The sequence below is a fragment of the Pyricularia oryzae genome, chromosome 5 (assembly GCF_000002495.2).
Source record: "Pyricularia oryzae 70-15 chromosome 5, whole genome shotgun sequence".
Lineage (NCBI taxonomy): Eukaryota > Fungi > Ascomycota > Sordariomycetes > Magnaporthales > Pyriculariaceae > Pyricularia > Pyricularia oryzae.
This window is the reverse complement of record NC_017852.1, coordinates 1,845,552-1,870,283: the sequence shown is the minus strand read 5'-3', so window position 1 is coordinate 1,870,283 and position 24,732 is coordinate 1,845,552. Positions and strand designations below refer to the sequence as shown.

Below are 24,732 nucleotides of genomic sequence, written 5' to 3'. Positions count from 1 at the left end.
ACGGTGATGTTTGCCCCCAGATACCCAACAACAGCTGCCAAGGGGGGCCTCGAGGGCTTTGTTCGAGACATGCAAGGGATCACAAGACGGAGGACGTGGGTGCAGATATAATTACACCAGCAGACAGCAGATGGTTTCAAACGACATCGAAAGGCAAATGAGGGAACGATCAACCGGTGTCTCCGCTCCGGAACACCGATGGGTCGCACTTGATTCCGGCAGCTGTGGGTTTGTCTCTCGCAGTAACGTTTGCCGAAACACGGGGGCCAAGGTATACTCGAAAAAATTTCCTTATCCGGCCAGATGCTTTTAGACATACAGTACAACTACCGCCCGCCGCAGCTTGCCCTGTCGTGCGGCTTGCCACGCCAGTTTTGTCCTACCCGCACAGCTTGTCTTTTGTCTATCACCCACGTCTCTTTGATTGGGGCCGGTTTTAAAGGCAGTGGATGGTTTGTTCCGAAAAACCTTGGAGTTCCTTATTCTTATCTTCTTCCTTATCGTTTCTTCTTTTGCTACCCATCACCTAATTACCCACCTAACCATTGTGCAGCAGCGAATGCGAAGGTTTGTCGAGCGGTTGTGCACAGACGGTGTCAAAACCCCGTCGATCAGATTGAGGCTTGGGGGTCCTAACCTGCAGAAACAAACGTGTTAATCGATGGATTCCTCGCTGCGTTAGCCCGTTGGGTGGATTCGCTCTGCACTCGGACGTGGTAGGATACCTATGATAGCACGTTTCGCATGCGCTTCTAGTTACAGTTCTAGTAACGACGTAGCACGTGGCAGGATTTTCCAATGATATGCATGTTTTGGAGAGAACGACCGTTTCAGGTAAAGAGAGAGAGAGAGCCATTTGGCAAAACAGTGGTGAGAATTCCGAATCAATCTTAGTAATGAATTCAAGTCGCTGAAAAAAACCAGACCTTTTGCGCAAACCAATAACGCCTTCCGAATAGCAAGCCCCAAAAACTAACGCCGAGATGATGCAATAACATGTACATGGTACCAACAAAAAGCAGGAGATTTGACAGCAAACATGTGAGGATCTCCCGAGAAAGCAAAGAAGCTAAAGAGCACAAAAAGCCAAACATCGCTCGCCAGATGACAAAGGAAAGTAAGTAAAGTATAAGTATGAACCGATGGGTTTTGTGAAAGGGGGATGTGAGTTACCTCTTTTAAACAAGGTGTGACGGATCAGGCCTTCTGAGCGGCTCCTCGTACAATGACATGGGACGCCTCGATCCTGCGTGGTCGTCGCTAAAGGGGTTCCGGCGCGAATGCTGCTCGTCGCCATATGGGTTGTCTCTGCGCTGGCGCTGCTGCCTGAGCGAGCCGCCGCCGTTGCCCGTCAGGTCGACGACCGAGTTGTCGTCCGAGAAGGGGTTGCGGCGGACGTCGAAGCTGTGCCTATAGCTGTTGTTTGTGCTGCTGGACGCGGAGCGGTGGACGCTGCCGTGGTTAGAAGACGAGTACGGGTTGATGTCAGAATAGGGGTTCACAGGGGAGGAGGTCATGTGGCCGGCACCGGCGCCGCCGCCCTTCTCAACGTCGATCGAGTAGAGGCTGTCGCGCCGCCTGTACGGTCCGTCCATACTATCGCGGCCGAAGCCCGTCTCCTTGAGATGGGAGAGGTACGGGTCGTCACTGTTCCGTGGGCTCTGGTAACTGCTAGGCCGGCCGTCGCCTGCCTCGTGCGTCTGGTTCACACCAAGGGGCCGCGGCACCCAGCCCTGGGTCTCGCGCTGCAGTTCAAGCTGGCGTAGGATTTCCTTCTCATCGTCGGTCTGGGGCCCCTGAACGGCCCGGGGGTTGGCCGTGTCAGGCTCTGTGGTGCGGACGGCGTCACGCCAGGGGAACCCCATGCGGCCGTAGGCTCCGTCGGCCTCGAGAGCGCGGCGGGTGGCGTCGGAGCGTGGGTTTGGTTTCTCGCGGCGATCAAGAATGACAATAATGGCCACCGTGATCAGGTAACCGACCGGGATAATTATACCGACAAATATGTAGGCCATGAGCCAGTTGGCCTTGGTCGGATCGGGGGGTGGAGGGGGACCTCCTCCTGGCGACATGGTGTCCTGTGATGTGTGTTTGTGTGTTTTAGTGTTTTCAGGTCTCGTGCTTTAAATAGTTTTACCTGGTTAACTTTTGATTGTCTTCAACTGTAAGCTTGGTCTCTTGTTTGTTATAGAGCCGGTTCCCAACTGAGAGCGGCGAGTTGGGGAAGGTAGAGTTAAGTAAAGGTTGCTCTGCTTGTTTCCAGAAAGAACGACAAAGAGGCGTCAAAACTGGGTCTTGACCACGCAAGTACTTGATTTTGTCTTGGCAGGCAGTGACTGCTTCCCACTATACAACAGTAATAGTTATGGAGGCTGAAGATGAGTGGGCAGATTTGATTTCACTCTTTTGCTTGGTCTATGGGCGAAGCAGTGTGTTTATGAGGTGAAGCGTTTGATAGGTTTCCACACGTACGATGCTGAGTGTGTTGGTCGAGGAAGCGGTTGCTTATTCCGGCTTACTGGATTCAGATCGAGCGATGGGGTGAGGTGGGTTTGGCACTGCACTGCAATGCGCTGCACCCCTTGCAAGCGACGCTCGACAGTTTCCTTTGCCTTGCCTGACAGCAAGAAAATAAGCACTTGTTTGTTATTTTGGCAGCGGCGGATGATTGATCGCTTGATCGCAATGAGACCCCAGTAACTGGAGTTGGAGATGTGATATTATGTTGGTGGTGGAGAAGGAATGTCCAGTCGTAGCTCGGATTAGGTACCCTAGCTACTAGGTAGGTACCCAAGGTGCGAGAAAGGCAACATTTGTAGTGACAAAAAGACAAAGTGCTCTTTTTTTATTGACAATGCGCTTATTTTGTCAGCTTTGTGCAAGCTGCCGGCCTCATTTGACCAGTCTCACTTTGTTCTTTGTCGTACGATCGTTTAAGCAGGTTGACATGATCCGTTGTCTGGATGGATCTACTTTGCCTACAACAAAGCGCCTTTGTGGATAATGTATGTGGGGTCGTGAATTGTGGTCCATCACAGTCAGCAAGATCAGCTGAGTCCAGGCTTGTCTGATTACACGTGACTCGTTAGTTCTGGATGATGCAAGTTATCATGCAGCGCTTGCTGGCAAGCAGAGTAACTCAAGCCCTAACCCTTAATTTTAACCAGCCAAATGATCTTACAGTAAGAGCTCAAAACGGTCTATTTGATAACGCCGAGAGAGACGAAACTAGTATGACAGTCCCAATGGGTGAAATAACATTCATGGTTTCCGTTGGGAAAATACTTCTAAATAATGGCCACCCATAATGATAGACAGATCCACAATCACGTCCTGCAGGGTCACAATAACTCTCCACCACGAAGCTATTTAGACTCAAAGGGAGCCAGCTACACCATTGGCTTTTGACAGGTTCCGAAAGTCTTCTTTCTTCACCCCAAGTACCTTGGTTACTTGCCAAAATCACAATCGCACATATAACTCGTGCGCCATGAGTTGATCTTGGCATAAAGGAGTAAGACGCATATGACAAACTGGCCCAGACTAGGCTGACCCAGAGGCCAAGGTCTTGTCCAGATTGTTTAAAGTCCAAGACTACCAGTTCGTGTCGCACGGAAAAGAATGATCCGGATAGATTCCCGGTTCTTCGGTTATGCGAGTAAGTGTCATCGTGAATCGATTCGAGGACCCAGCATGACTGTACTTTAGCAGCCTCATCGCAGCCACAGCTCATTCCAAACGATTAGAATGTGTCCGGTAATGCGAAAATTCCAGTGCGTAGTTGCTCGACGAAATTTCATCAGGAATTTTTTTTGTCATTTACCGTCGCGGACGTGTCAGCCGTATCTGATTTGCCAGCAGCAACCGCGAGGGCGACCCTCCTCTGTTCCCACTTCTCCCACCCGGCCTGGCAAATGTCCTCCTCAATCACCAGGTCACGCAGCCGGAACCAGCGAGCGGCGGGCAGCGAGAGAACCCATCCCAGCAAGCCAGTCTGCCTCGCGACTTCCGTCGCGACGAACCAACCAATGGCGCTGACACACCCTGCAGAGAGGCCGACAAAGACCTGCTTCGGCGTGTGGTAGCCCAGGTAGACTCGACTCCAAGCCACCACGCCGGCGAGGGCGAACCCCATGGCCGACACCGCGGCTCGCTCGAACATGGACCACGGCCTGTGTGGGTACCGATCGACGCCGTACAGCTCCTGGAGCTGCCAAAGATCCCAAGCCGGGGCAGCTGTCGCCTTGACTGTTTCTTTCTTGTCGCTGCCGCCGCCACCGCCAGCACCTTGCTTCTTGATCTTGTGCGCCTTGGGGCGATGTCTGACGAGCAGGAACAGGGCCAGGCTGAGGGCCCAAAAGGCGAGGAACTGGGCGTGCGACGAGGGCATGCCGTACCCTTTACCGTGGATGCGCCGGGGGCGCTCCTCCTTGATCAGCCGCTTGAGGGCAAAGTTGATAGCTTCGCAGGCGAGCTGGCCGGCGAACAGGAGCGCCACCTCGGCCTCGCGCGAGGACCAGATCAGCGTGACGTAGACGACACATAGTGCCTGGGGGGCGAGGGCTAGCCAGGCGCAGACGTACGAGACGGGGTCGGTGGGGTCCTGGAGGGACGAGTAGGCAGTCAGTGGTGTGTCCGTAGCCATTCTTCTCCGGAAATCAACCTGGCGACTAAACAGGTAAGGTACGTACGTAGAAGACATGCGTGAGGGAGAGCGAGGCAAGCGGGGCTGTGTCGTCGGCCATATTGTCGGGGGTCGATACGGCTGTGCGGGTGGGATGTTGAGGGGTCGCAAATCTTCAATAATCTGATGTGTTCAGACTAGCATCCGTTGTTTGGTTAAAGAGTTGAGGGGAAGATGTAGGTAGTATGTAGTATGTATCTATGGGCCAGTGCAGTGCAGATATGCTTGGGTTTGAGTGTAGCCCGAACTCAAAATAGGTAGGCTTTTGAAGGAACAATCGCTCCCAAAGCCAGCGCTTCTAGTCTAGCAGGTAAAGCTGGTCTCAGGCGATCATTTGCCAGCAGCTATGTGAACCTGCACTAGCTTGAGCCGTTTTGCTTCCCTTGGTGTCGAGGTCTTCAAAATGCTTCGCGTGACCAGCCTAAAATTCAAAACGTCACTCACTAACTGTTCGTGCCAGTTTGCATGTGCGATTGATTGGCCAGTGGCTGGTGGGGTGTGGCGCGGATATCCTTTCGTGGCACAAGTCAGGCAGACACACATAGGCGCATGCATGGGTGTAGAGCTCAAAACAACTATTACTGAGGCCGTGGAGAGGTTTTGAGGCCATTTTTGGGTTTTATAATAGTCAAATTGATCAACGTATTACCCATAATCACTCTGACATTGTATCGGCAGACAAAGGTGCAGCCTCGCCTGCACCCTGCACCGAAGCATCACCATCACCATCCGTCCGCATGGCCTGTTTCTTTTCCCTCTCCTTTTGTCTCCTCTTGAGCTGCCTCTCCCGGTTGAGGCGCTTCTTTTTGGCCTTGAGGTGCTCCTCCTTGGTCTGTTTCTCCCTGTCATTCTCCTTTTCCTTTTTCGTTTTTATCCGAATTGCTATCCTCTTTCTCTTCCCCGGGCGTCTCTTCTTTTTGCTCGCATCCCCACCAGGTGCCTTCTTCGCACTGTCACCAGACTTGTCCTTCTTAGCTGCAGTAGCAGCAGCCGCAGCTTTTGACGAAGAGACGACAATCTTGGTCACCCTCCACGGAACCTCCCACCCCCAGCACCGCTGCCCCGCCGCGGCTAGGATCTGCTCCCCCGTGACCGCCACGGCCTCGAACTGCGCCTGCTGCTCGGCTGTCGGCGGGCCCGCGACGTAGTAGCTCTGCGGCCGGCGGGCCACCACAAATCCGCCCGCGTCCCCGGCCTCGTCGGCCGCCGCTGGGTCCTCCTGGGCCGCTAGCACCACCCTACTTGCGGTTGCGGCGCCGCCCTTGGACGTCGCAAACAGCTTGAACTCGAATACCTCCTCTGCCGCCGCAGGTCCTGCCTCGTCGGCCGGCCCCTCCTGCTCCGGCGCGGCTGGGGCATCAAATGTGATCAGTGATGATAGCTGCTCTTGCAACTTTGCCCGGGCTACTGCCGCGGCAGCCTCGTCGCGGACATCATCCTCGGATTCCGATCCGGTGTTGTCGAAGAGTTCGTCCCTCCGAACTCTAGAACAGAATGTCAGTAGGGTAAGTCTATCTTTTCTTGTCTGAAATTTTGATGCGCAGCCCTTACATACCTCTTGGCTTCTGGTATCTCAAACATGTCTCGCTGTCAAGTTGTACAGAACTGCGCGCCACAAACCTTCCGCCGCTGATGGCTGGCTGTGTTCTTTTTTCGTCTATCCAACCCAGCAGGCCTTCGTCTTGAACAATGTCGGCAGGGAAATTGATGCAATCAGCGTTTTTGTATGACGCCTGCACAAGGAAGAAAAAAAACCACTAGCACAGATCGTTTCAATTCCGGCTAGGGGCAGTTGATAATCGTGTATCAATCTGGGAAAAGTCTGGAAAATGGGCAAGTTCGATGTGCAATAGTTCTAGGGTCTAGAGATGCGTTCGGTGAGAAGTTGCTGCTAAATTTGCGCGTGTCTTGACAGTGATGCAATCACGTGACTGAGCCTGCCTGCGCTTAACCTTTCTACCTACATATACCAAACCAGGTAGCCAGGGTATATGCTTCAGGTACCTGATTTGACAAGTATCAAACACTTTGTCTTGAGCAATACACAAGCACATTGTTGATATTCTTACTTTTCCTGTTTTAGAATCTCGGAGAATCTCTTAGTCTTGCTGACCTTCTCAGCCGTTCTGATGGACATCAACACTACCGAATTGCAATGAGCTATGAGGAAATAGCTTTCAAGTCGTAAATGAATTAAGCAATCTTCACGAGGGCGATTCCAAGTATGAAGGCTAGTGTTTTATAACACCTTTCTACCTAATAGAGACGGTTACAAAATATCCTTCTTCCAAATTCACAAGGGCCGCACACCTATCTAGCACCATTCTTGAAGGGCCCAAACCCCCATGGGTATAAGGAAAACGTGTAGAAAGCACAGTAAGAAACATCTCGTTGAACCTTTTCCATTTGTCCTCATCGACTGAAAAAAGTGTCTTTGTTTGATGTTACCAAACCCCCCTTTCCCCCCTGTGTAAAGCCCTATAACAGAAAAAAGAAAGAATCACCACCTCCGTTCACGCCGTCATTTGGTACAGAGCTTGGAACGTAATATATAGTTCGAGAAGAAGAGAAAGAGGCCAAGATGAGAAATCGCACGTAATAGAGGAAATCCGGTGCCGGGGCAACTGACGCGCGTGATAAACAATTAAAAGACCAAACTCCAATCCATCATGAGTTACTAGAAGAAAAAAAAAAGAATAGTATGTGTGTAAAAAGGTAGAGACGATCGCAAGCTCGAGATTATCGGCAAGTATGAGTTAAAACGAAGGGCGTACGCAAACAATGCAAGGCAAGCAGAATGCAGTGCGCATGTCAAATATAAGAAAGGGAGTAATTGTACAGTTTGCCAGACAAGGCAAAAGATTAAGGTATCATTTGTGATCAAGATCAAAGGTTTTGTTGTTTTTCTCTTTCGCTCAGTTGGTGGCGTTCCACGAGTAGTGGCTTATGCCGTCGACAGACCCCCTGTGTGAAGGTGGAGGATACACAGAGGTAGGCGGGTTTCCGTACTGAGAATGAGGTTGCGGGGACGGCTGAGGCTGGGTGTGGGTTTCGCTCTTGACAGACGAGTGCGCCTGACCGCCGACCTTGTTGTAGTCCGAATACACATACGGCCGGCTAGCATCGCTGCCGTTGGTGTAGGAGGTAGAGGAAGGCGTCTCACCGGCCGTGGTGGTCCACGAACTTGAAGAAGGAAAGTAGTCCCTCGGCGGAGGGTTCATCGCCGTGGAAGATTGAGGGTTTGAATCGCCGTGAGCGCTGGCGCTGGGAGGTCCGGTGGTAGGAGTGTAGACCGAGTTGACGCCCGCCGACGAGGTGCTCTGCGCCATGGATGGCCCGGAGGACACGGGCGGTGCGGCACCGTAAGGGGTAGGGGGCTGCTGCGAGTGTGGGCTGATGTCGGTTCCGGCGCTGTGCATTCCATAAGGCGCGGGAGGTCCGTAGCGGTACTCGGGCGATGACTCGGTGTTGGTGATGGAGCCCACCGACTGGTGGCTAGCGTGGCGCGGGCTCTTGGTTGGCCTAGGGTTGCTGTCGACGTATCGCGGCACGCTCAGGCCGTCTGTCGATGTGGTTTGTATCGAAAGCTGGGGAGGTGGTGCGCTTCCCGAGGGCACATAGGCATACTGGGTTCGGATCGGAGGTTGCTGGTGAGCTGGTGCTGCAAGGGGCATCTGCATGGCAGGCATCGATGTTTGCGGTGTCAGCTCAGCGGGCTCGGCGCTGTAGCTGTTTGATGTGTTGAGCTGGAGCTTCTGAGAGTAAGGGTCGGCTGACATGGACGTCGCCGGGTAGCCACCGGGGGCTGATTGGACTTGGGGGGAGTTCCATGAGTTGGGGTAGGAGCTGTAAACAAATTGGGTTAGTCTCTCTCGGGATTTCGTGTCTTCCTTGCACGAGTCTGAGCCTCCGGATCGCAAACTTACTTGGACCGCATGGTCATCGGGCTGGGTGGCATCTTGGGCCCTCCGGCGCTGAATGTGAAAGCTGACCGTGGTATTTCCAAGTTAAGTGACCTTGCCTTGTCTTGCGCCTTGATAGACATGGCTCCTGTGACCATACCAACTCCCGTCTCAACAAGAGCCTGACCTCGAGATCCTGCACTCGAACCAAGGAGGGGAATCTCCTTGCGTGTCTGGAAGTTTCGTGGACTCCTGCCGCGAACAACAATGGGTGCTGTTGTGGCTTCAGCCATGACTACCTTGTCTCCGTTTGTGAGAGTCCCCATCACCTTCAGGTGCAGAATGAAGTGCTGCTGAAGCTCCTTTCTCCTTCCGTTGTTGGCCGTTGCGCTGCAGGGTACTTGTTAGCAAAAGCGTCCAGGCTAGAGTTGAGCGTTGAAAAGATGTCAAGACTTACACCCTGAACTGAAGTCGCCTCCAACCGATCGGGTAGACAGCGAATTCTGCGTCCGAATCCGGGTGCCCATCGTCCTGGCAAGGGATGAGCGGGAGTGGTGCAGGCTCCGAGTCTGGTCCCGGGTTCTGCTCGGGCGAGTTTGGTGGAGGAGTCTTCCAAGGAATAACGATCAGGCGGATAGGGTGGCCATCTACTGATTCAATGGCAGAAACGGTAACCTCAGTGCTGCTGACGGGCACAGGCTCCCCGTTCTCGACAACGACAGAGAGCTGGCTCTTGGGGGTGGTGAGGGAACCGCTGATTTGGAAAAGGTTTCGGCGGTAGCAAGTAAGCTCGGGCTGCATGATGGTACCGTCAGGGGAGCTGGTCGGTCCCTCTGAGAGGAAGAACATGCCATGTAGCTGGGCAGTCATTTCCAACTGTTGTATGCGGCCATGCGCATCGACAACCGTGACCTTGTCTTGCACCTTCTTGAAGGAGAGGAGTTTCTGATCCTGGTGGCCGCCCATTTTCGATCCGTCGTCCGCCCGGAGATCCTGGACCATCTCTGTGTAAGGCTGCTCCGTGTGCGAGTATGGCCTCTTCAGGTTAGGGAAGCTGTGGTGAGTCGACAGAGCCGGGTGTGCCGAGTGCGGGTGGGTTTGGTGGTGCTGCTGCCTGTCGTAGGCGTCCGCCTCCTCCTGCGAGTAGCGGGCATACGGGTAGCCATGGCCGTCGACGCTGGGGTTCCTCGGGCGCGCGGCGGGGTGGTGGTGCGGAGGCTGGTGCTGAAGGTGAGCAGCGGCGGCAGCAGCGGGGTTGGGCATGCTGCTGGAGTCGACGCCGTGGTGTCCGAACCGGCTGGGTGCGGCCATGTGAACAGGACTGCCGTAGTTCGGAGCCCACATGCTAGTGTGCGCCGGCTCCTTCAACTCTGTCATGGTTACTGAGTATGTTGTGGTGGACATGAGCGCATGTCTTTCCAGGCCGGTCCGTTTCTGGTGGCCAATGGAAGTCTTTTTCACTTTGTCTTGACCTTGGTCTCAAGTCTGCCTTTGAGATTTATGCAATGCTGAGGAGCAAAACACAACTCGAAAGGACTTGGACAAAACTCTCCGGAGAACCTGATTATTGGGTGCTCTCAACCGTATAACAGAGAGAGAGAGAGAGACCGAGATAGAAAAAACGAGACAGCCGCCCAGCAAGTGTAAAGAAACTGAAAGGAACGAACAGAATCGAGCTTCCCCGCAAAGACCCGAGTTATTATTAAGTATCGATTTGGGTTGGGTGCTAGGAAATAAACGCGACACCAAATCAGTGAAGATGTGTGGACGAAGGCTCGTCGAAGCAGTAGCAGGGCCAAGTAGACTTGTATAAAAGTGGCTTGGAGGGGGAGTGAACTTGCTTTCGCTACGGATTGGACTTCGGCAGCAGTATCCTGGGGAGGGGTGGACCAAGCATGGGACGCCCTGCAACAGTGAGAGTCCCACTTGGTGCAGGGACCAGAACCAAGCTCTATCAGGTCCTAGGCCCAGGCCAGGGCAAGGTCATGGGCTAGCAGAAGACAGTGGAGAGGGAGAGAGGGGGTCTTGGGGGTCGCTGTACTAGGTAGGTACAGTACGTGGTAGCAAAGCTGCCGTGTTGCTGGTCGTGACATCGTAGTTCTCAAGCACAGAAACAGTGATCCCAGGAATTCTATACGTAATGCTGTACTGTAGACCTGAGAATAAACGAAGCATTCACAATGAGGTTGAAGCGGCACCTGCTATTACTTCGTCACAACACTTTGATGTCCTGTCATGTTATTACCCAGATCGATTTGGTGTCTTTTTTTGTTTTTGGATTACGTTGCAGTTTGCGTTCGCGGCCGGGTTGCTCAGTAAAGCCAAATAGCCTGCAATATATCAGAGGAGAAGCCGAGGGCTTCAACCTTGCTAAGTGGAGAGAGGCGCGAGGCTCGAGCGATGGTGTTCACCAGAAACGCAAATAATAGCACATGTTTACTTTGTATGGCGACCGACTCAGCACCAAATATGCTCCATATTCTCTTGTTGTTTTGCGGGGAAACGAGATTGTGGGTGGATCCGACACCGGAGAACTTGTCAGAAACAGAAGAGCTCGAGATATGATGACCCGTGGGTAATATTCGGAAAGATAACCCAGCCGTGGACGTGCTGGCCCTGTCTCGAGTGCTTGTCGGGGGAAAAACCTACTGTAGGTAAACCGTGCGTGTGTGTTGTGTGCGTGGTTTGGTTTAACCATCACCTTTTTGCTTGGGTCTGATCGGATGTGACCAGTCTAGTCTAGATTTGAAGTTCCTCTTGTGCCGATGGCTGTTGCCAATGAAAATGGGCTTGTTTTTTGTCTGTCACTGTCTGGGGGGGGGGAAGCAGAGCAGCAAGGTACAATGGCAAAGGTGACATCGGCGGAAGACGGGAGGCAACGGGCCTGGGCCAATTGCTAACCCATGATTTGATGATGGGGCAGCGGCGCAGATGCCGGTACCTTGAGGATTAGCCTTCGTCTGCCGGAAGGAGGGAAGGGAAGCTGTGTTGCTACACTGTGTGTGCTGGGCCGAGAGAGGCACGGCGACAGGGCCTAGGTATTCTCCTCTCTTGCTATGGTACCTAGGCGAACCCCCTGGCTGGTTTGGTTTGCGGACACAAGGTACCGACCGACCTTGTTGTACGGTACCTAGCAAGGTGCAGGAGGATTTTTTACTGATCATGTGTGGGTCAACTTGTGGGTACAGGGAACGAACGAGGGAGTTTCCAAGAGGGAAGGAGATGGACAGCATCTGCAGCGGCCAAGACCGGGGGGTTTATGGATGTTGATCCCAGTCGAGTGGTGGGTGGATGGGTGGGTGGACGGGTGGATGATGTGGTGCGAATGCGCGCTACAAAGTAAATAGCTCGATATCTACCTAGCTATCGATGAGGTTCTTGTGGCTGTTCATTGTGAAGAGAGTCAGTTCCCGATTTACTCAAGGGGAAAAGTGTCATGAACACCACCTGTAGATTCAGCAGAGTCATATGCCATCTGATCATATTCACCGTCTCTAGTGCCTTGTATCGCGTGGATCTTAAACTTCAAGGCTACCATCCGTCACTAGTAGCGTAGCCTGGGCTCATTGACGAAGTCAAGCCTTCTTAAGAAGGAACTGGATTGTTTCGCTGTACTGTAGACGGTGCTCAAGCCCAGCACAGCAGGCGACAGTCCGAAAAGAATCATCTCCTGAGGGCCCACCCCCGGCAGATGGCAAGGGAGCCGATTGAGAGACAATCCTCCGAAGAGGTCTTTCAAGAGGTCTGTTGACCCGCTATTCTTCTAGAATATTGCATTGTCGTTGGGTAGAACGCACCGACGCAAGCACTGGAAGCGGGATGGCGCGAAGTATTGAAGGCAAGGAGGGGGTGTGCATGCCTCTTCTTTTTTTTTTTTTTTTTTTTTTATTATCCAATGCTCGTGGTCAATCAATCAAATCCACTCCCACCATAGAAAAAAAAATTGTCGGTTCACGAGATTGCTCTCTTTTCTTCTCCGGGGCAAGGGTTGACTTGATATTTTGTCCGCACAAACCCTGCACCTGCTTAAATTTTATGCGGTATGATATGCAATAAAAAATGGCATGGGAAATTGACGAGCTTGAAGCAGCACAGCCCAGCCCAGCAGCTGTTGGGGACGCCACTCCCTTTTCTGTCTTACATTCGCCCGTTGTGTTTTTGGCATCAGAGAGGCGTTCGTCTTCACGTTATTGCCGCGCATGGCGGCCAACAGTGTGGTACGTCTGCCCCTTTGCCATTCAACGGCGACAAGGCCCAGGGTGGTTGGGAGAGGAGAAAGGGGGGAAAACAAACGCGCTGCGAAAGAAAAATGGTCAAAGAAAAAAAGAGTGGAACGACCAACATTGGGTCGCTCATCACACCCCTGTTTTGAAGAGAATCCCCACTCATATGTCCCCGCCTAATCCTTGATTGGTATCCATCATCATCTATTGCGGTAGGTACTCCCTAGCACCAGGAGTACGTACCTGCCTTGTTGCTCTCCTTCCTTTGTCGGCGAAGGAAAGAGCGCATCTTGTCGATGGCGTGGAGCTTCGCAATACGACAGTAAACAATTTTCGGGGTGTTTGCGCGCCCAGGTAAAGGATTATCGTCGTCGATCTACTCGCCCCGTTCCTACCGTACTACGTAATTCACAGGGGCTAATAAGAATGTGAATTGTAGTACTTCGTAATCATATAAAGTAAGGAGAAAAATGGAGGGAAAATCCCGAGTCAATGGAAACGGGCGACCAATTGCGTATCGCGTATCAGGTTGCCTGCCCGCAGTCACAATCATCCCCTTACCTACGAATAAGTGACAGCACCTATCAAAGCTAGGCTGGGATAGGTCCCTGGTACGCGGCAAGGCAATTCATAGCCGCCAGAGCGGGCAGATTGCTAATGCCCAACTTTGAGCCGGTTTGCATGCCGCAAAATCCTTGCTCTTCGTATATTCATTCTTCACATGCCCTTGGACCAAGAACATTGCTATAACTAGTTGTTAATCAATTACTGCTAAGTTGTTTTAATCGCGGTCCAGGATTCCCAGCCGCGCTCTTAAATTAGGCACCAGAAGAACCCCTAACTTACGTCCTCTTTTGTACTTGGCTTCCGAGAGTAATGCGATAGGGGCGGGTCATGAAAGTGTTGGTATAGGCCGGTTATAGTTAGGCCTATATCATATATGTACTTAGTTGAGTCGTGCAACCGTAGAACAAGATTATAGCCCATGTAAACGAGATTCAGCAATGAAAAAACTGCATTAAGTTGGATTGCTTTTTTATTCAATCGGCAATGACCAATCTTGATATACAAAGAATTATTACTATTGAACCCAATTCCACCCCTGCCTAATATCAACCAAATGCCGGTATTAACAGTCCCCTAAAGAGACGACATAGGCATGTAGAACTAGGCTTGCTAGGTTGTGGCATTTTGATCACAAACCATTTTTACTTATTTTCATTTACTGCAATTTCTTCAATCTATGCTGCCGCCGGGAGTCACGGCCCAGGGGTCCGGGCAAAAAAGAAGCAGCCCAACGGCAATGATGTCAAGATCAGACCAGTGTCCACTGAAGAAAAATGCTACTCCGATGCGCGGAGAAAATAGCACACCATCAACCAACCCTTGGGTTGTGGGTAGAGATTGATACCTGGCTCCGAAAAGGGGGGCTTGATCATGTGTGTGCTGCTTGCTGCTTCCCAAGCCACGGAGTAATTAACACGGTCCTTGGAGCGGCTGCAGGCTTTTGTGAACGGGCTACTTGTTTGACAAAGCGGTGACTAATTAATCGATTTCGCCCCGTGCGTTTTTCACGGCAAACCGATTAAAGAGTTTTTCTGGGTATGAATTAGATGGAACATGAATTCGATGTGATCTCTTTCGGACAGTTTCTTCTTTTTCCTTTCTTTTTCCCCAATGTGGAGCACCAGTCTCATGGGCGAACAAATGATTTGACAATGGCGAATGCCGCGTCTAGTGGACACAGGTCCCCGACTAGGCGATACAACGGTAAACGCATAATGGATTTGGCGCAGCGATCATGAGCTGCAGCTACTGTTGCGTGCGTGTATGTGGTATTCAGAAATCCTACGCGAGTTGATGCGATCACCGTTATCAGGCTACCCAAAGTTATTGCCCAATCGGGTTTCCAGTTTTAAAGCAATGCACCATGTATAAAGTAGATATAAGGCGCTTGTACCTGTCCCAAGCGACAACGGTATGAACTACTGTACGTAACATGAATCTAGACTGTAGAACTAGAACCATCTACATAGGCTAGTTGGTTGTCAATATTCTGCGGTCTAGCGTTGACCATCAGCCCACTGCCAAGCGCGACGAGCGCGTTCATGCAGCTGCAAGATCACATCACATCAACTTTTCATCTTGCCCGCCTGTGCTTTACCGTTTACTCCCGAATTCATGGCAAGGATTATGAGAGGGACAGAGGGAGAGAATAAATGTGTGTATGCAATTTGCAAAGTAACAAACCGAAAACTACTGATACGACACCAAAAGCAACGGCGGTTGTAACTAATGTGAGGCTACAAAGAGAGTAACGTACTTGCTGATCTAGACTTAAGGTCTTTAGGTGGTATGTAGCATTAGAGATCAGCCGTTAACGTGGGGCGTGGCTTCCGCAAAATCTGTCCAAGACCCAGCGAAACGGCTCGCTGGGCTGTCAATCCAAAAGGCTTGGCTTGATGGTTAACGGCTCCTACATAATGTACCTTAAAAACACTGACGTTTTTGTTTCCTTCAGCGGCTATTTCGGACCTTGCTGTGATACGACGGCAAAACATAATATTCCATGTTCACCCAAATCCCCTCCAGTCATTGGGTCGACACCAGAGATTGTTTGACAACCTGCCACATGCAAATTCGACAAGTGGGCAACTCATTCTAGCAGCGAATATGCGCTTCCAGTTAACGCTTGATGGCAGTGCCACAAACCCTGTTTCTCTACTGTACCTACCAAAACCAGCAGCATCTTGGATTACCGAGGAACTTTTTTTTTTTTTTTTGTTACGAAGTCGGGCTGCCAGATGTGGTATTCGTGAGTGGTCAGGCAGAAAGAAATACGACAAGATCGCCAAAGGAACATTCAAAAGGGATGGGTTGTATTCAACTGTGGATCGGGCAAAGCCCCAAGGTTGGATTGAATGGCGAAGTTTTTTGCGAGATCTACCTGCCTGGTCGCATTGCCTTGCCACGACCAGGGGCCCAATGTTGCCGTCCCTCCTTGCACGCTCCTAGAGCTACATACCTTCCAAACAACCTGAACCTGACCGGCCATCGTCCGCCCCTCCAGAAGCAACGCTACAGAGTGGAAAGCGATCCGACCGCGAATCTACAAGCTAAAATCACGGCTCGATGCGACGTTGATTGAATGCCCTTGCTGCCATCTAAAATTGGTCTGGGAAACAGGATCGCTGTTTCAGAGCTATCCGTGTTCGCAGGTGATGTTTGGTCGAAAAACTCTTTCGATATACGATTTTCTGCATACCAACTACCTCCTGTACGGTGCATGCCAGAAGTAGGGGACATGACATGACAAGCTTGTTTCCTTTCATGACACAATATTTTAGGCTCAAAGTGACTCCAGAACAAGGCAACATGGGCCTCCTTTGGGGAGCTTCCGACAGAGCTGCTGACACATTCTCTGACACATTTCGATGCAGCTGCGTATTTTCCATGTTCCCCCAATCGCTCGCCGTCACCGAGATTGCCATCAAACTTTTAGCCATCTATAATGAATCTCTTGAACTGTACCACACCGAGCACGGGACAAGGCTTTGATGTTGTTGCATTTGGAAGGCTGCCTGCTCCTTTTGGGAACTGGAGAGACAGTCCCGACCCTCGATGTTACCGTCAAGAGCGGCCCCTGCCCCCCGCCCTCTCGGGACAGCAAAGAGGTGTGCCGACAGGGAACGATCAGCGCTATCGATTTTTGTGACCCGCCACCGGTCGAGCGGGCACTACCAAATGCGGTGGTGGTGGAAGACCGCATGAGAGACAAAAGAGGGGATCCAGCAGCGGATACAAGAATCGGGACCCGTTTCCCTGAACCAACCCCTGACATCACAGTGTCATCGCGAGAAGTCTCTCTGAAGGGGGTGTTCATCAGCCCGGATACAAGCTCAACGGCGGCCGATCTGCATCTCGGGCGACAATATCACCACACTCGATTTTGTTGTTACCACACAATTTATCTATAAGTACTGGATTACTACAGTAGATGCAGCTCTCTGAGAGGCAGCCCGCCCGCCCAAGGCGTTGAAGCTGGCGGGTGTTCTTTTCGTTAAGGTCTTTCCTCCACCAATGAGAACAACTGAGCAACAATATTTGGGCTGCAAACCGAGATTAACCCCTGTCAACCCATGGTCTTAGCCCGTCCGGTTTAATGGCCTATATCAAAGGCTATTACATGTATATGGAGCAATCCAATTCATTCACACAACCGCGATGGCCCGAGCTTTACGGCCAAAGATGACTTTGATAGCCTGCACGGGGCAAGCGAGCCGGACGTATTGTGCAATACCCCTGCCTGCCTTGGCCGATTGCGAATGGTTCGACTGAGGCCTTTTAACGGCACGCGACGGGAACATAGACTGCAAACCAGTGCAAGTCAGTCCGGAAGCCAAGAAGTAGGGTTTAGTAAAATCCTAGCCAGTCTTTAGTCTCTTTACAACCGACACATAGATCAACCCACCCCACAACGACAGGAACGGAGGGCTTCAAAGTCACACCGAACCCAAGCGTTGAAGCTTCTGCACTGAAAATGGCGCGCTGCCCAGAGATCCTGGGACTGTTACGACGGTGATCCCCCCCTGGGAATTTACCTGTCGAGTCGTTATCAGTCACATACCTTTCGACTCCGCGAAATGCTCCCTTACTCATAGTAGGTTACATATCAGTTTTTGAGCAACATCGTCTATTCCTGTCCTCTCTACTGCTATTCGAAGGCTATTCCTTGCTCCGTGCGACTGGCTATCCTTGTCATCTGTCATGGCCGTGCCTGAGGACGACTAGACTATCCTGAATCTTAGACATCAAGAGTCGTTCTGCGGCGGATACAATCAACTGCTGTTAAGGGTTGCACTAATTTGTGCAAAGAAAGCTGAGACGTTTCGCCGCGTCCAGGGACGATTGGGGTGTGAGGTCACATTGACACTAGCCTCCTGGTTGACATTAATTCTCCGGCGCAATGGCATTGCTTGGAGCATTTGGCAATACTACAGTGCGTACATGCTACTCCAACAAGTCGTATCTGGCGGTTATCACCTAGGTAGTATAGTAGCCCAGAATGAAAACAACCCCAGCTGGCCATGTGCCTGAAGCTGCAGTGCTTCGAAAGACAGGTCGCAACAATCAGCTGCACTACCGACAATCGTCAGGTACAACGTCCCCCCACATTGACCCTCATGGACGCGCAGACTCGTTTCCGACATTGCAAGGGTTCCATTGCTTGTGATGTCCCTATCAGATTTATTACTGTTGGGGCATGCGGTATTCGAGAATACGTGAACTGGGAACTTCCCCCTACGGACCGGCACGTGGTAGGGAGGGACCACGTTGGAAAAAAGTTAATATAATAAAACTGCCAACTTTTTGTGCACTGATTCAGTGCCTGTACAGAGAGCCCTGTATACGCAGACCGCCTCAGGGCGTCATCCGAGCTCTCAGCAGAAAAAAAGGGCCGATTAATCAATGCTGTTCTTTTTTTTTTTTTTTTTTTTAAAAAAAAAAAAAATCTCTTTGGAATTTCCGATGCAAGCTGGGGAAAGATGGGTACGGGTCGCTGTTCATTGCTAGAAAGGGCAACCAAGTCCGAAATAAGGGTCGGGGGTTAGGTCCAATGCCCAAGGGCTGGGTACCTAGGTGACTGCCGAGACCGTGAGTCCGCGAGTCCGTGCGAGGCGTATCTTGACGAGCCCGGGTCCTTTTTTTTTCTCTCTCTCTCTTTTTTTTTCCTGGGCCTGGCCGGAAAGGGTGCTGCTCTTCGTCGTGTCGGGGACGCGGACTGGGCTGGAAAAGGCAACGAATACGCTGTGCTGGGGTGGTTGACAGGCTTGACAGGCTAGCGTGCATATGTCAAAGAGAGAGCGTGGTTTTTTTTCTCCCTCGTGTGTGTTGCGTGTACCCTACAGTAGTTTCTTTCATCGCGTGTTTTTTTTTTCCCCACTTGATCCCGCTGCCATCCCAAGTATGATGTGCAGTATTACTAGTGCTAGCACAAACCACTACGTATGTCAAGCTGTCACGACTTTTCCACGAACCCACAAGTCACGATCAGCAAAACAGCGGCGGGAGGCCGGGGTGTCCATACCAACTCTCTTCTTCCTTGTGCCCAGCCACCACCATGCAACAGCTATCGGGGGCAAAAAAGATGCCCAGAAGGAACCTATGGGCCTTGCGTGGTAATTAGAAGGCTTGGCAATTTTTCGTCGCGCCCGCTTGCACATGCTGCAACGGTCTTTTTTTCCGCAAGCATCACCCCGCTACCGAAAGCTCGTTCCTGAATTGTGTAAGCGATAATATAGAAGGGAAATAAAACAATACGGTGGTTATTTTGCAAATCATCGAGGGGACATGACTCTGTACTGTTCTCGTGAATCGTGTTCCTTATTTCCCCCTTCGGTACCTTTACCCCCGAGATATTGAACTCAAGAAGGACGAGGTGACGAGGTCAAGTGACTTTGTGTTTGTGCTAAATTGAGTTAAGGTTGGTATAACCTTGCTTCTTGCTATGTTGTGGCGAGAGGCAAAATGATTGCAACGCAATATGGCTCTTTTTTTAGTATACACAACGGGCAAAAACAAGGGGTCGACGGCCGGCAACATGGTAGTTGCCGGCTTCGAGCAGCATCGTCAAACGATGGTAAAATGTAAGGGTTTAGTAATTAGGACTGACTCCTCACGTCATTTCACTTGCTTTGTTATCCATGAACCTACGCTGGACCGTCGCTGATTATGTATAGTCCGTGTCTCGGCTTATAGTACTACTCCGGATCATTCCCGAGTTTCTACTTTGTAAGCAACCGTAAAGGCGCCAGTGATCATATCCTTGTTGATTCCGGATCCGGGTTTGAAGGCCTACGAGGCACGACCTTTATTGTAAGGTTCGATCGTGTCAAACGTTCTTCAACCTCGAGTATACTCTGTAAGAGCGAGGCATTGGAACAGGGCCTGTCGATCTTGGAAACCGAGTAGATCGCAAGTCATTGTTTTCCATAGCTGGGGCAAGTTAGCCCCACGAATCGACCCCTCGTTCCTGTGCGAGAAACAAAGCATGATTCATATGTCTGAACGTTGTGATGGATTCGGCATGGTCAGCAGGGAGGGCTGATATCACCAATAGTATGTAGGTTGGAACGAGACCCCATTGGATTACAGATATTGCTTTGTTCGCTGCATATGCACAGCTCCGTTCTTGCTTTTGCTTTGTGACAGGAAGACAATATTGGTCGATTGGATCGATCTTGGGGTTCAGCAATGCAGCCCATGCACATAGGCCAAAGACAAAAAAAAAAAAAAAAAAAAAGTCCCACAAGAAACCAAACGACGGCGTCACCCACCCTCTGCATATCCGTATGCAATCATGCGCACCCCAAGTACTTCATAGGCTTACTCTGTACACATTATGCAGTGGATCATCCATGGGTCTTTTACCTCCCTGCTGCTTGGAATCAGATCCAAATGAACAAAGTACCTCCTGGGAAGCAATCATGGGCTCCTGAGACTTGCAGCAATAAACGCACGGCTGGGATCAAGTCCCGGGACTCAGACCGGAACCGCATCTACCTAAGGCATTTGGAGGCGGTGTGCAAGTTTAGAGGCGTGCCGTACATTGTTCTCTTTTTGTGATTGCCGCCCGGTTCGATGAAAGGCCGAGCTTAAAGTCCGCGGTAGATATTTTGTCGAACCAGTATTATTCAAAATGTTGTTCTTCTATCATTGAATGATACAGTGACGAGGGATATACTGTCACGTATTAAGAACAGGGGGGTAAATCAGGGACGGGTAGCTATGGAGTACTGACGGTGAGTCTTATTGGTAGTACAGTATGGTGCCACATAGGTGAGCATACCACGAGTGTACCTTAGGCTGTTATAGGACTCCCATTGATATCGATGTGAACCAAGCAAAGTTATGAGAGAATCCCGGTAGCTATCACCTAATGAGCTTCGCGCGGAGGGAGGAATTCACTGCCGAGAAGGACCGATTCTGCGTTCAACATTGACGCAGCTTCCCGATTGGGTGACTGTAGACACATCCAGATCTGAGCCAAACACACGCGAACGTCCATTTGCTATCCAGCCGCTCCAAGGTACCAGATCAAGGTAGCACGAATACCATAAGGCATGCTTTGCCCATTGCAACTTGCAAATAATCAACGGAAACATAGACATGCATTTTTTCTCATCGCGAGAGAATCGTTTGCACGTAAGCATGATTAACCGACGTGTTTGCCGTCGCTTGACCCTTTGCATGACGTTGACGGCCCCGGTGCATATGTGATATAGGTCTGGAAAATCTTGATATTACTTACAACATGGCAGCACACCATCTATTATCCTATCACCATGTAGGTAGTAAAATGTATGCTGACAACGGGATGGCCACCACACCCCCACGACTGAAAAAAAAAAAGAATACAACCAAGACAAAAAGCTCCGCACTTGATCCAACCTATCACACCCACTCGGAGCCCTGGGGTACTGCCGATGTATCGAGGGAAAAAGAATCTTTTTGCACAAATCAGGATTGATTGAGCAGCTCCCGCTCATTCCATGAACGCTGTCAGTCACAATAAGCGGGGGAAAAGGAAAAGGCCTCCCGCAGTGGTGCGGAGGCGGGAGGATTGTTCGCTCCTTCCCGGGAACAGCAGCTCAGAGGGAAACAGAGAGGTCTGGACCGACAGTTGCGGCCGGCCTTTCCAGTTGGGAAAACATGCATGCAGACGATAAACACAAGCCAAAAACTTTGTTGAGCCGCGAGCAAACACGACGTGTCCGAGGCCACATTGGAGCCTTCCCCTCAGAAGAGATACTTTTCTTTCCAATCATTCTTTTGTCTCTCCATCTCTCCCATTTCTTTAACCCCCCCCGCAGAGTTGCAGCCACCAATCCGGGCTACTACATGCAGCCCCTCATCGGTCTTGCCCCTCCCCCGGAATCCTTTGCTTGGTTTTATTCTGTTGACCAAGTTGCTGCGTTGCCACCTCTCCACCATGTGGCATTGATCATTTTCTTTTATATTTTTCTGTCTCTTTTTCCGCTACGCTACAAACCACCTGCTCGATCCCAGCCTGCCAGGGCCGGAGTAGAGAGCATAAGCGAGCGAAGCATTCGGGACTCGTTTTTAGTCTAGCCTCGGGCGGGCCGTATGACAGTACTGTAAACACACACACACACACACACTCACTCACATCCAACTGCGGAGATGTCACCACGCAAAACGGGATGCTACGGGGTATACCACCATCTCAGAGTGGAGGGACGGTCTCTTTAGAGATGACGATACCAGAGTGGTTTGGTTGGGGAAACACCTGAGCAAACAATTTTCCAAGTTGTTCACCTAAGAAAGTATCATTTTGGACAGCACACACAAAATAACGCCTCGGATTTCCAAGTGACAGCCAAGAGTGGAGGCTAGCTACTGTGCCGTCCATAACGGGCAGTTCTAGCTTAGCGCCATGCTTACACTGCACGACGTGCAGCACGCAGCGTGGAACTTTTTTTACCAGAAAAAAAAAGAGGGGGGGGGGGGGGGGGGAAAGAGGTAGGCCGATCAGGTTAGCAGGGCGTGACGTCGGGAGGCACGGGAACCCACTGTCTCGTCACATCGGCTGCGGCCGCGAGTGAGAGTGTGTGAGTGTACAGCATGCAGTGGTATGCGTGGTTCTATTTTATCGAATATCGGCATCACTTACGATCAGCACACCATTTTGAGACGACAACACAAAAGTCATGTTCGTGGTGTCGACGGAAGCTCACAGATGCTGGGCCTCACTTGGTATTCTCCCACTCGGGACAGGGCAAGCAGAAGCGGCCGGGACAGAGAGGGGGATCACCTCGGCTCGCCAACATTGTCCCAAAGAATAGCAACGGTATCTAACCACCGCGTATTCGGACGTGAGATGGGGTTTCTGAGAGACACAGCCTCCTTTTCTTCTTCGATCTCTTCCTCTCGTGTTCCCCGGGAAGTGGAGACGTCTACTGAAGATCCGTGTACAATGGTAGACAAAGGGTGTGAGGACATAAATGTCAAAGCCGAGATGGCGCGCCAGGATGAGGCATCGATTGTTCACGTAGCAGTGCGTGCAACAGCAGCATATGTGCAGGTAGCAACTGGTACCTTTTTGACAAGCTCTGGATCCGCTGGGCCCTTGTCTAGAGATCTCCTCTTTTTTTTTCTTTTTTTTTTTTCGTTTTCCCCTTTGTTGCCCGGATCGGTGGTCGATGGCAAGTCGATCTACATCTGCCTCAACATCTCGAGTGTCTTTTTTTGGTGACATACTTTCTGACAGTCATCGAGTGAGAAGAGAGAAAACCAAAAGTTTAATCTCCGGTCATTCCAGTACCACCGAGTTGGACACCCTTTTCTGGTCACCAGCACGTACTCCGTACCAAAGTTCGATCAACGTAGCGCCCGGACTTTATGTAATGTACGTGGCACGCCGCTGGAACATGCGAGTAAAAAGGGGGCGATGATGAGGGGGCCGCCCCTGCAAGAGAAGAGAGAGCACAAACCGAACAAAGTCGCCACAAATATTTACTGTACGAATGGGCTTGAGCGGAGGTAAAGACACAGAAACAGCAAAAGAGAAGAGGCGTGTGCAGAGAAAGACAGCCCGTGAGAGAGAAAAGTGACTCTAAAGAAAAAGAGGGAGAAAAAAAAGAAGAAAAAAAGAGCAACTCCACTGCCGATGTTACTCTCGAAAAAAAAGGCACCCCCGAACCTTGTCGTTACCGCACATGGTCAAACTTTGGTTCACTAAAAAACCGCCGCGCCCGGGCCCCAGTCGACGAAACGATATTGAACCTTGAGCTCCTGCTTTCGGGGCCCCGTTTTGACAACGACCTTGGTTTGGGTTCCGCTGGGTTTGCTGATAGCTTTTGTCTCTTGCCCCCCTCCCCCCACAAGCTTTTGTTTTGCGGCTACGAATGTCTTTTTGTTTGTATACGTGGTACAGCTACGTATGTAGTATGTCAAAAGACAGAGGGAGGAGAACCCATGTGCCGGATACTGAGATTTGAGTTTCGGGAATGTGGCCGGCTCGCTAGTTCATGAGGCCTTTTTTTTTGAAAGGAGAGAGAGAGAGAGAAGAGGGGGCCTGGCTTGACTTTCGCCACGGCCACCGCAAAGTTGGGAGCTTGTGTCAGGTGGCCCGGCAGGAGACGAGCTCCTCCTCCTCTTTGTGGTTATTTGTGGGAGGGGAAAACGTGCAGGGTGTGTCTGGTCTTCTCTTTGTGAGGCATGAGTTGGCGCTGAAAGATCTTGCTCACAGACGGGCCTAGGAAATGTGCTGTATGCTGCCTCTACAGTACTTGCATTGTTCACGGTCGTAATCACGGCAGAATCTTGCGTTGTAATATTAAACCTGTGGGTTACGGGGACTTTTCTTACCTATTCTCCCTTTCACGATCTGAGAGATCGGCCGCAAGGGTCGAGCTGCCCAGCCCAGAGTGGCAGAGAGAGACAGGAGAGTCGCAATTTGTCCATCTCCCAGCTGCATATCACTCTGCTTCCTTTTCTCCTCTAGCCACGCAGTTGCAACTCTGCAAAGGATTGGTGTATCCGCCCCCGTGGAGACGGGCGAGGTACGCTTTCCCTTGCACGGCAATGAGGTACAGTAACTCGGGACTAATTATTATTAGTCTACGGTAGCAGAAAGGGAAAGAAAAGGATAAACAGACAATAAACCTCCAAGGGGCCGTTGCATTCGTTTGCCCCCTCCTCCACATCGCGCCACCTGAGGCCGACGTACCCTCATCATTTCTTGATCGTACAATCTACCACGGTACTTGAGACGCCGGAGCGGGGGGCTTTCCTCTGGTTCTTTGTTTTCCAGTCTCAGGTCCGCTTGCCGTTTTTGTCAAGAGGAACCAAGAGAGAAAAGAACAAGCAAAAAGGAAAATGTTGCGGTAATTCCCTGCTACCC

At 51.2% G+C, this 24,732-nt stretch overlaps 7 protein-coding genes across 7 annotated transcripts; 3 read left to right on the top strand and 4 right to left on the bottom strand.

Moving 5' to 3' along the window:
• Positions 1-133: 133 nt before the first annotated feature.
• MGG_00726 (uncharacterized protein) lies at positions 134-2,945 on the bottom strand. Its single transcript, XM_003718231.1, has one exon. The coding sequence runs from the start codon at positions 2,067-2,069 to the stop codon at positions 1,179-1,181; it is 891 nt and encodes a 296-aa protein (XP_003718279.1). The 5' UTR covers positions 2,070-2,945; the 3' UTR covers positions 134-1,178.
• A 167-nt stretch (positions 2,946-3,112) lies between these two features.
• Positions 3,113-5,238, bottom strand: MGG_17385 (uncharacterized protein). Its single transcript, XM_003718230.1, has 2 exons — positions 4,689-5,238; positions 3,113-4,600 (listed from the first exon to the last, which is right to left on the bottom strand). Exons 1-2 carry the CDS (start codon positions 4,740-4,742, stop codon positions 3,797-3,799), a joined length of 858 nt encoding a protein of 285 aa, XP_003718278.1. The 5' UTR covers positions 4,743-5,238; the 3' UTR covers positions 3,113-3,796.
• On the bottom strand, positions 5,173-6,534 carry MGG_17384 (uncharacterized protein). Its single transcript, XM_003718229.1, has 2 exons — positions 6,237-6,534; positions 5,173-6,165 (listed from the first exon to the last, which is right to left on the bottom strand). The coding sequence occupies exons 1-2, from the start codon at positions 6,260-6,262 to the stop codon at positions 5,337-5,339; spliced, it is 855 nt and encodes a 284-aa protein (XP_003718277.1). The 5' UTR covers positions 6,263-6,534; the 3' UTR covers positions 5,173-5,336.
• A 245-nt stretch (positions 6,535-6,779) lies between these two features.
• MGG_00729 (uncharacterized protein) lies at positions 6,780-10,353 on the bottom strand. The gene is made up of 3 exons (XM_003718228.1): positions 9,041-10,353; positions 8,608-8,973; positions 6,780-8,527 (listed from the first exon to the last, which is right to left on the bottom strand). Exons 1-3 carry the CDS (start codon positions 9,985-9,987, stop codon positions 7,597-7,599), a joined length of 2,244 nt encoding a protein of 747 aa, XP_003718276.1. The 5' UTR covers positions 9,988-10,353; the 3' UTR covers positions 6,780-7,596.
• A 5,674-nt stretch (positions 10,354-16,027) lies between these two features.
• Positions 16,028-16,364, top strand: MGG_17383 (uncharacterized protein; the record flags this gene model as incomplete). The annotated part of the gene is made up of 2 exons (XM_003718227.1): positions 16,028-16,101; positions 16,247-16,364. 2 exons carry the CDS (start codon positions 16,028-16,030, stop codon positions 16,362-16,364), a joined length of 192 nt encoding a protein of 63 aa, XP_003718275.1.
• A 2,986-nt stretch (positions 16,365-19,350) lies between these two features.
• Positions 19,351-19,778, top strand: MGG_17382 (uncharacterized protein; the record flags this gene model as incomplete). Its single annotated transcript, XM_003718226.1, has 2 exons — positions 19,351-19,446; positions 19,566-19,778. 2 exons carry the CDS (start codon positions 19,351-19,353, stop codon positions 19,776-19,778), a joined length of 309 nt encoding a protein of 102 aa, XP_003718274.1.
• Positions 19,779-22,845: 3,067 nt separating this feature from the next.
• Positions 22,846-23,373, top strand: MGG_17381 (uncharacterized protein; the record flags this gene model as incomplete). Its single annotated transcript, XM_003718225.1, has 2 exons — positions 22,846-22,884; positions 23,098-23,373. 2 exons carry the CDS (start codon positions 22,846-22,848, stop codon positions 23,371-23,373), a joined length of 315 nt encoding a protein of 104 aa, XP_003718273.1.
• Positions 23,374-24,732: the final 1,359 nt, after the last annotated feature.

Bases quoted from the DNA above. Each gene is read 5' to 3' on its own strand.
- MGG_00729 (XM_003718228.1), bottom strand. From the start codon at position 9,987: ATGTCCACCACAACATACTCAGTAACCATGACAGAGTTGAAGGAGCCG. The intron at 8,974-9,040 runs GTAAGTCTTGAC...AGTACCCTGCAG, and splicing joins AGGCGACTTCAGTTCAGGGT to CGCAACGGCCAACAACGGAA. The intron at 8,528-8,607 runs GTAAGTTTGCGA...ATTTGTTTACAG, and splicing joins CCGATGACCATGCGGTCCAA to CTCCTACCCCAACTCATGGA.
- MGG_17384 (XM_003718229.1), bottom strand. From the start codon at position 6,262: ATGTTTGAGATACCAGAAGCCAAGAG. The intron at 6,166-6,236 runs GTATGTAAGGGC...ATTCTGTTCTAG, and splicing joins GAGATACCAGAAGCCAAGAG to AGTTCGGAGGGACGAACTCT.
- MGG_17385 (XM_003718230.1), bottom strand. From the start codon at position 4,742: ATGGCCGACGACACAGCCCCGCTTGCCTCGCTCTCCCTCACGCATGTC. The intron at 4,601-4,688 runs GTACGTACCTTA...TCGTCCCTCCAG, and splicing joins CCCTCACGCATGTCTTCTAC to GACCCCACCGACCCCGTCTC.
- MGG_00726 (XM_003718231.1), bottom strand. From the start codon at position 2,069: ATGTCGCCAGGAGGAGGTCCCCCTCCACCCCCCGATCCGACCAAGGCC.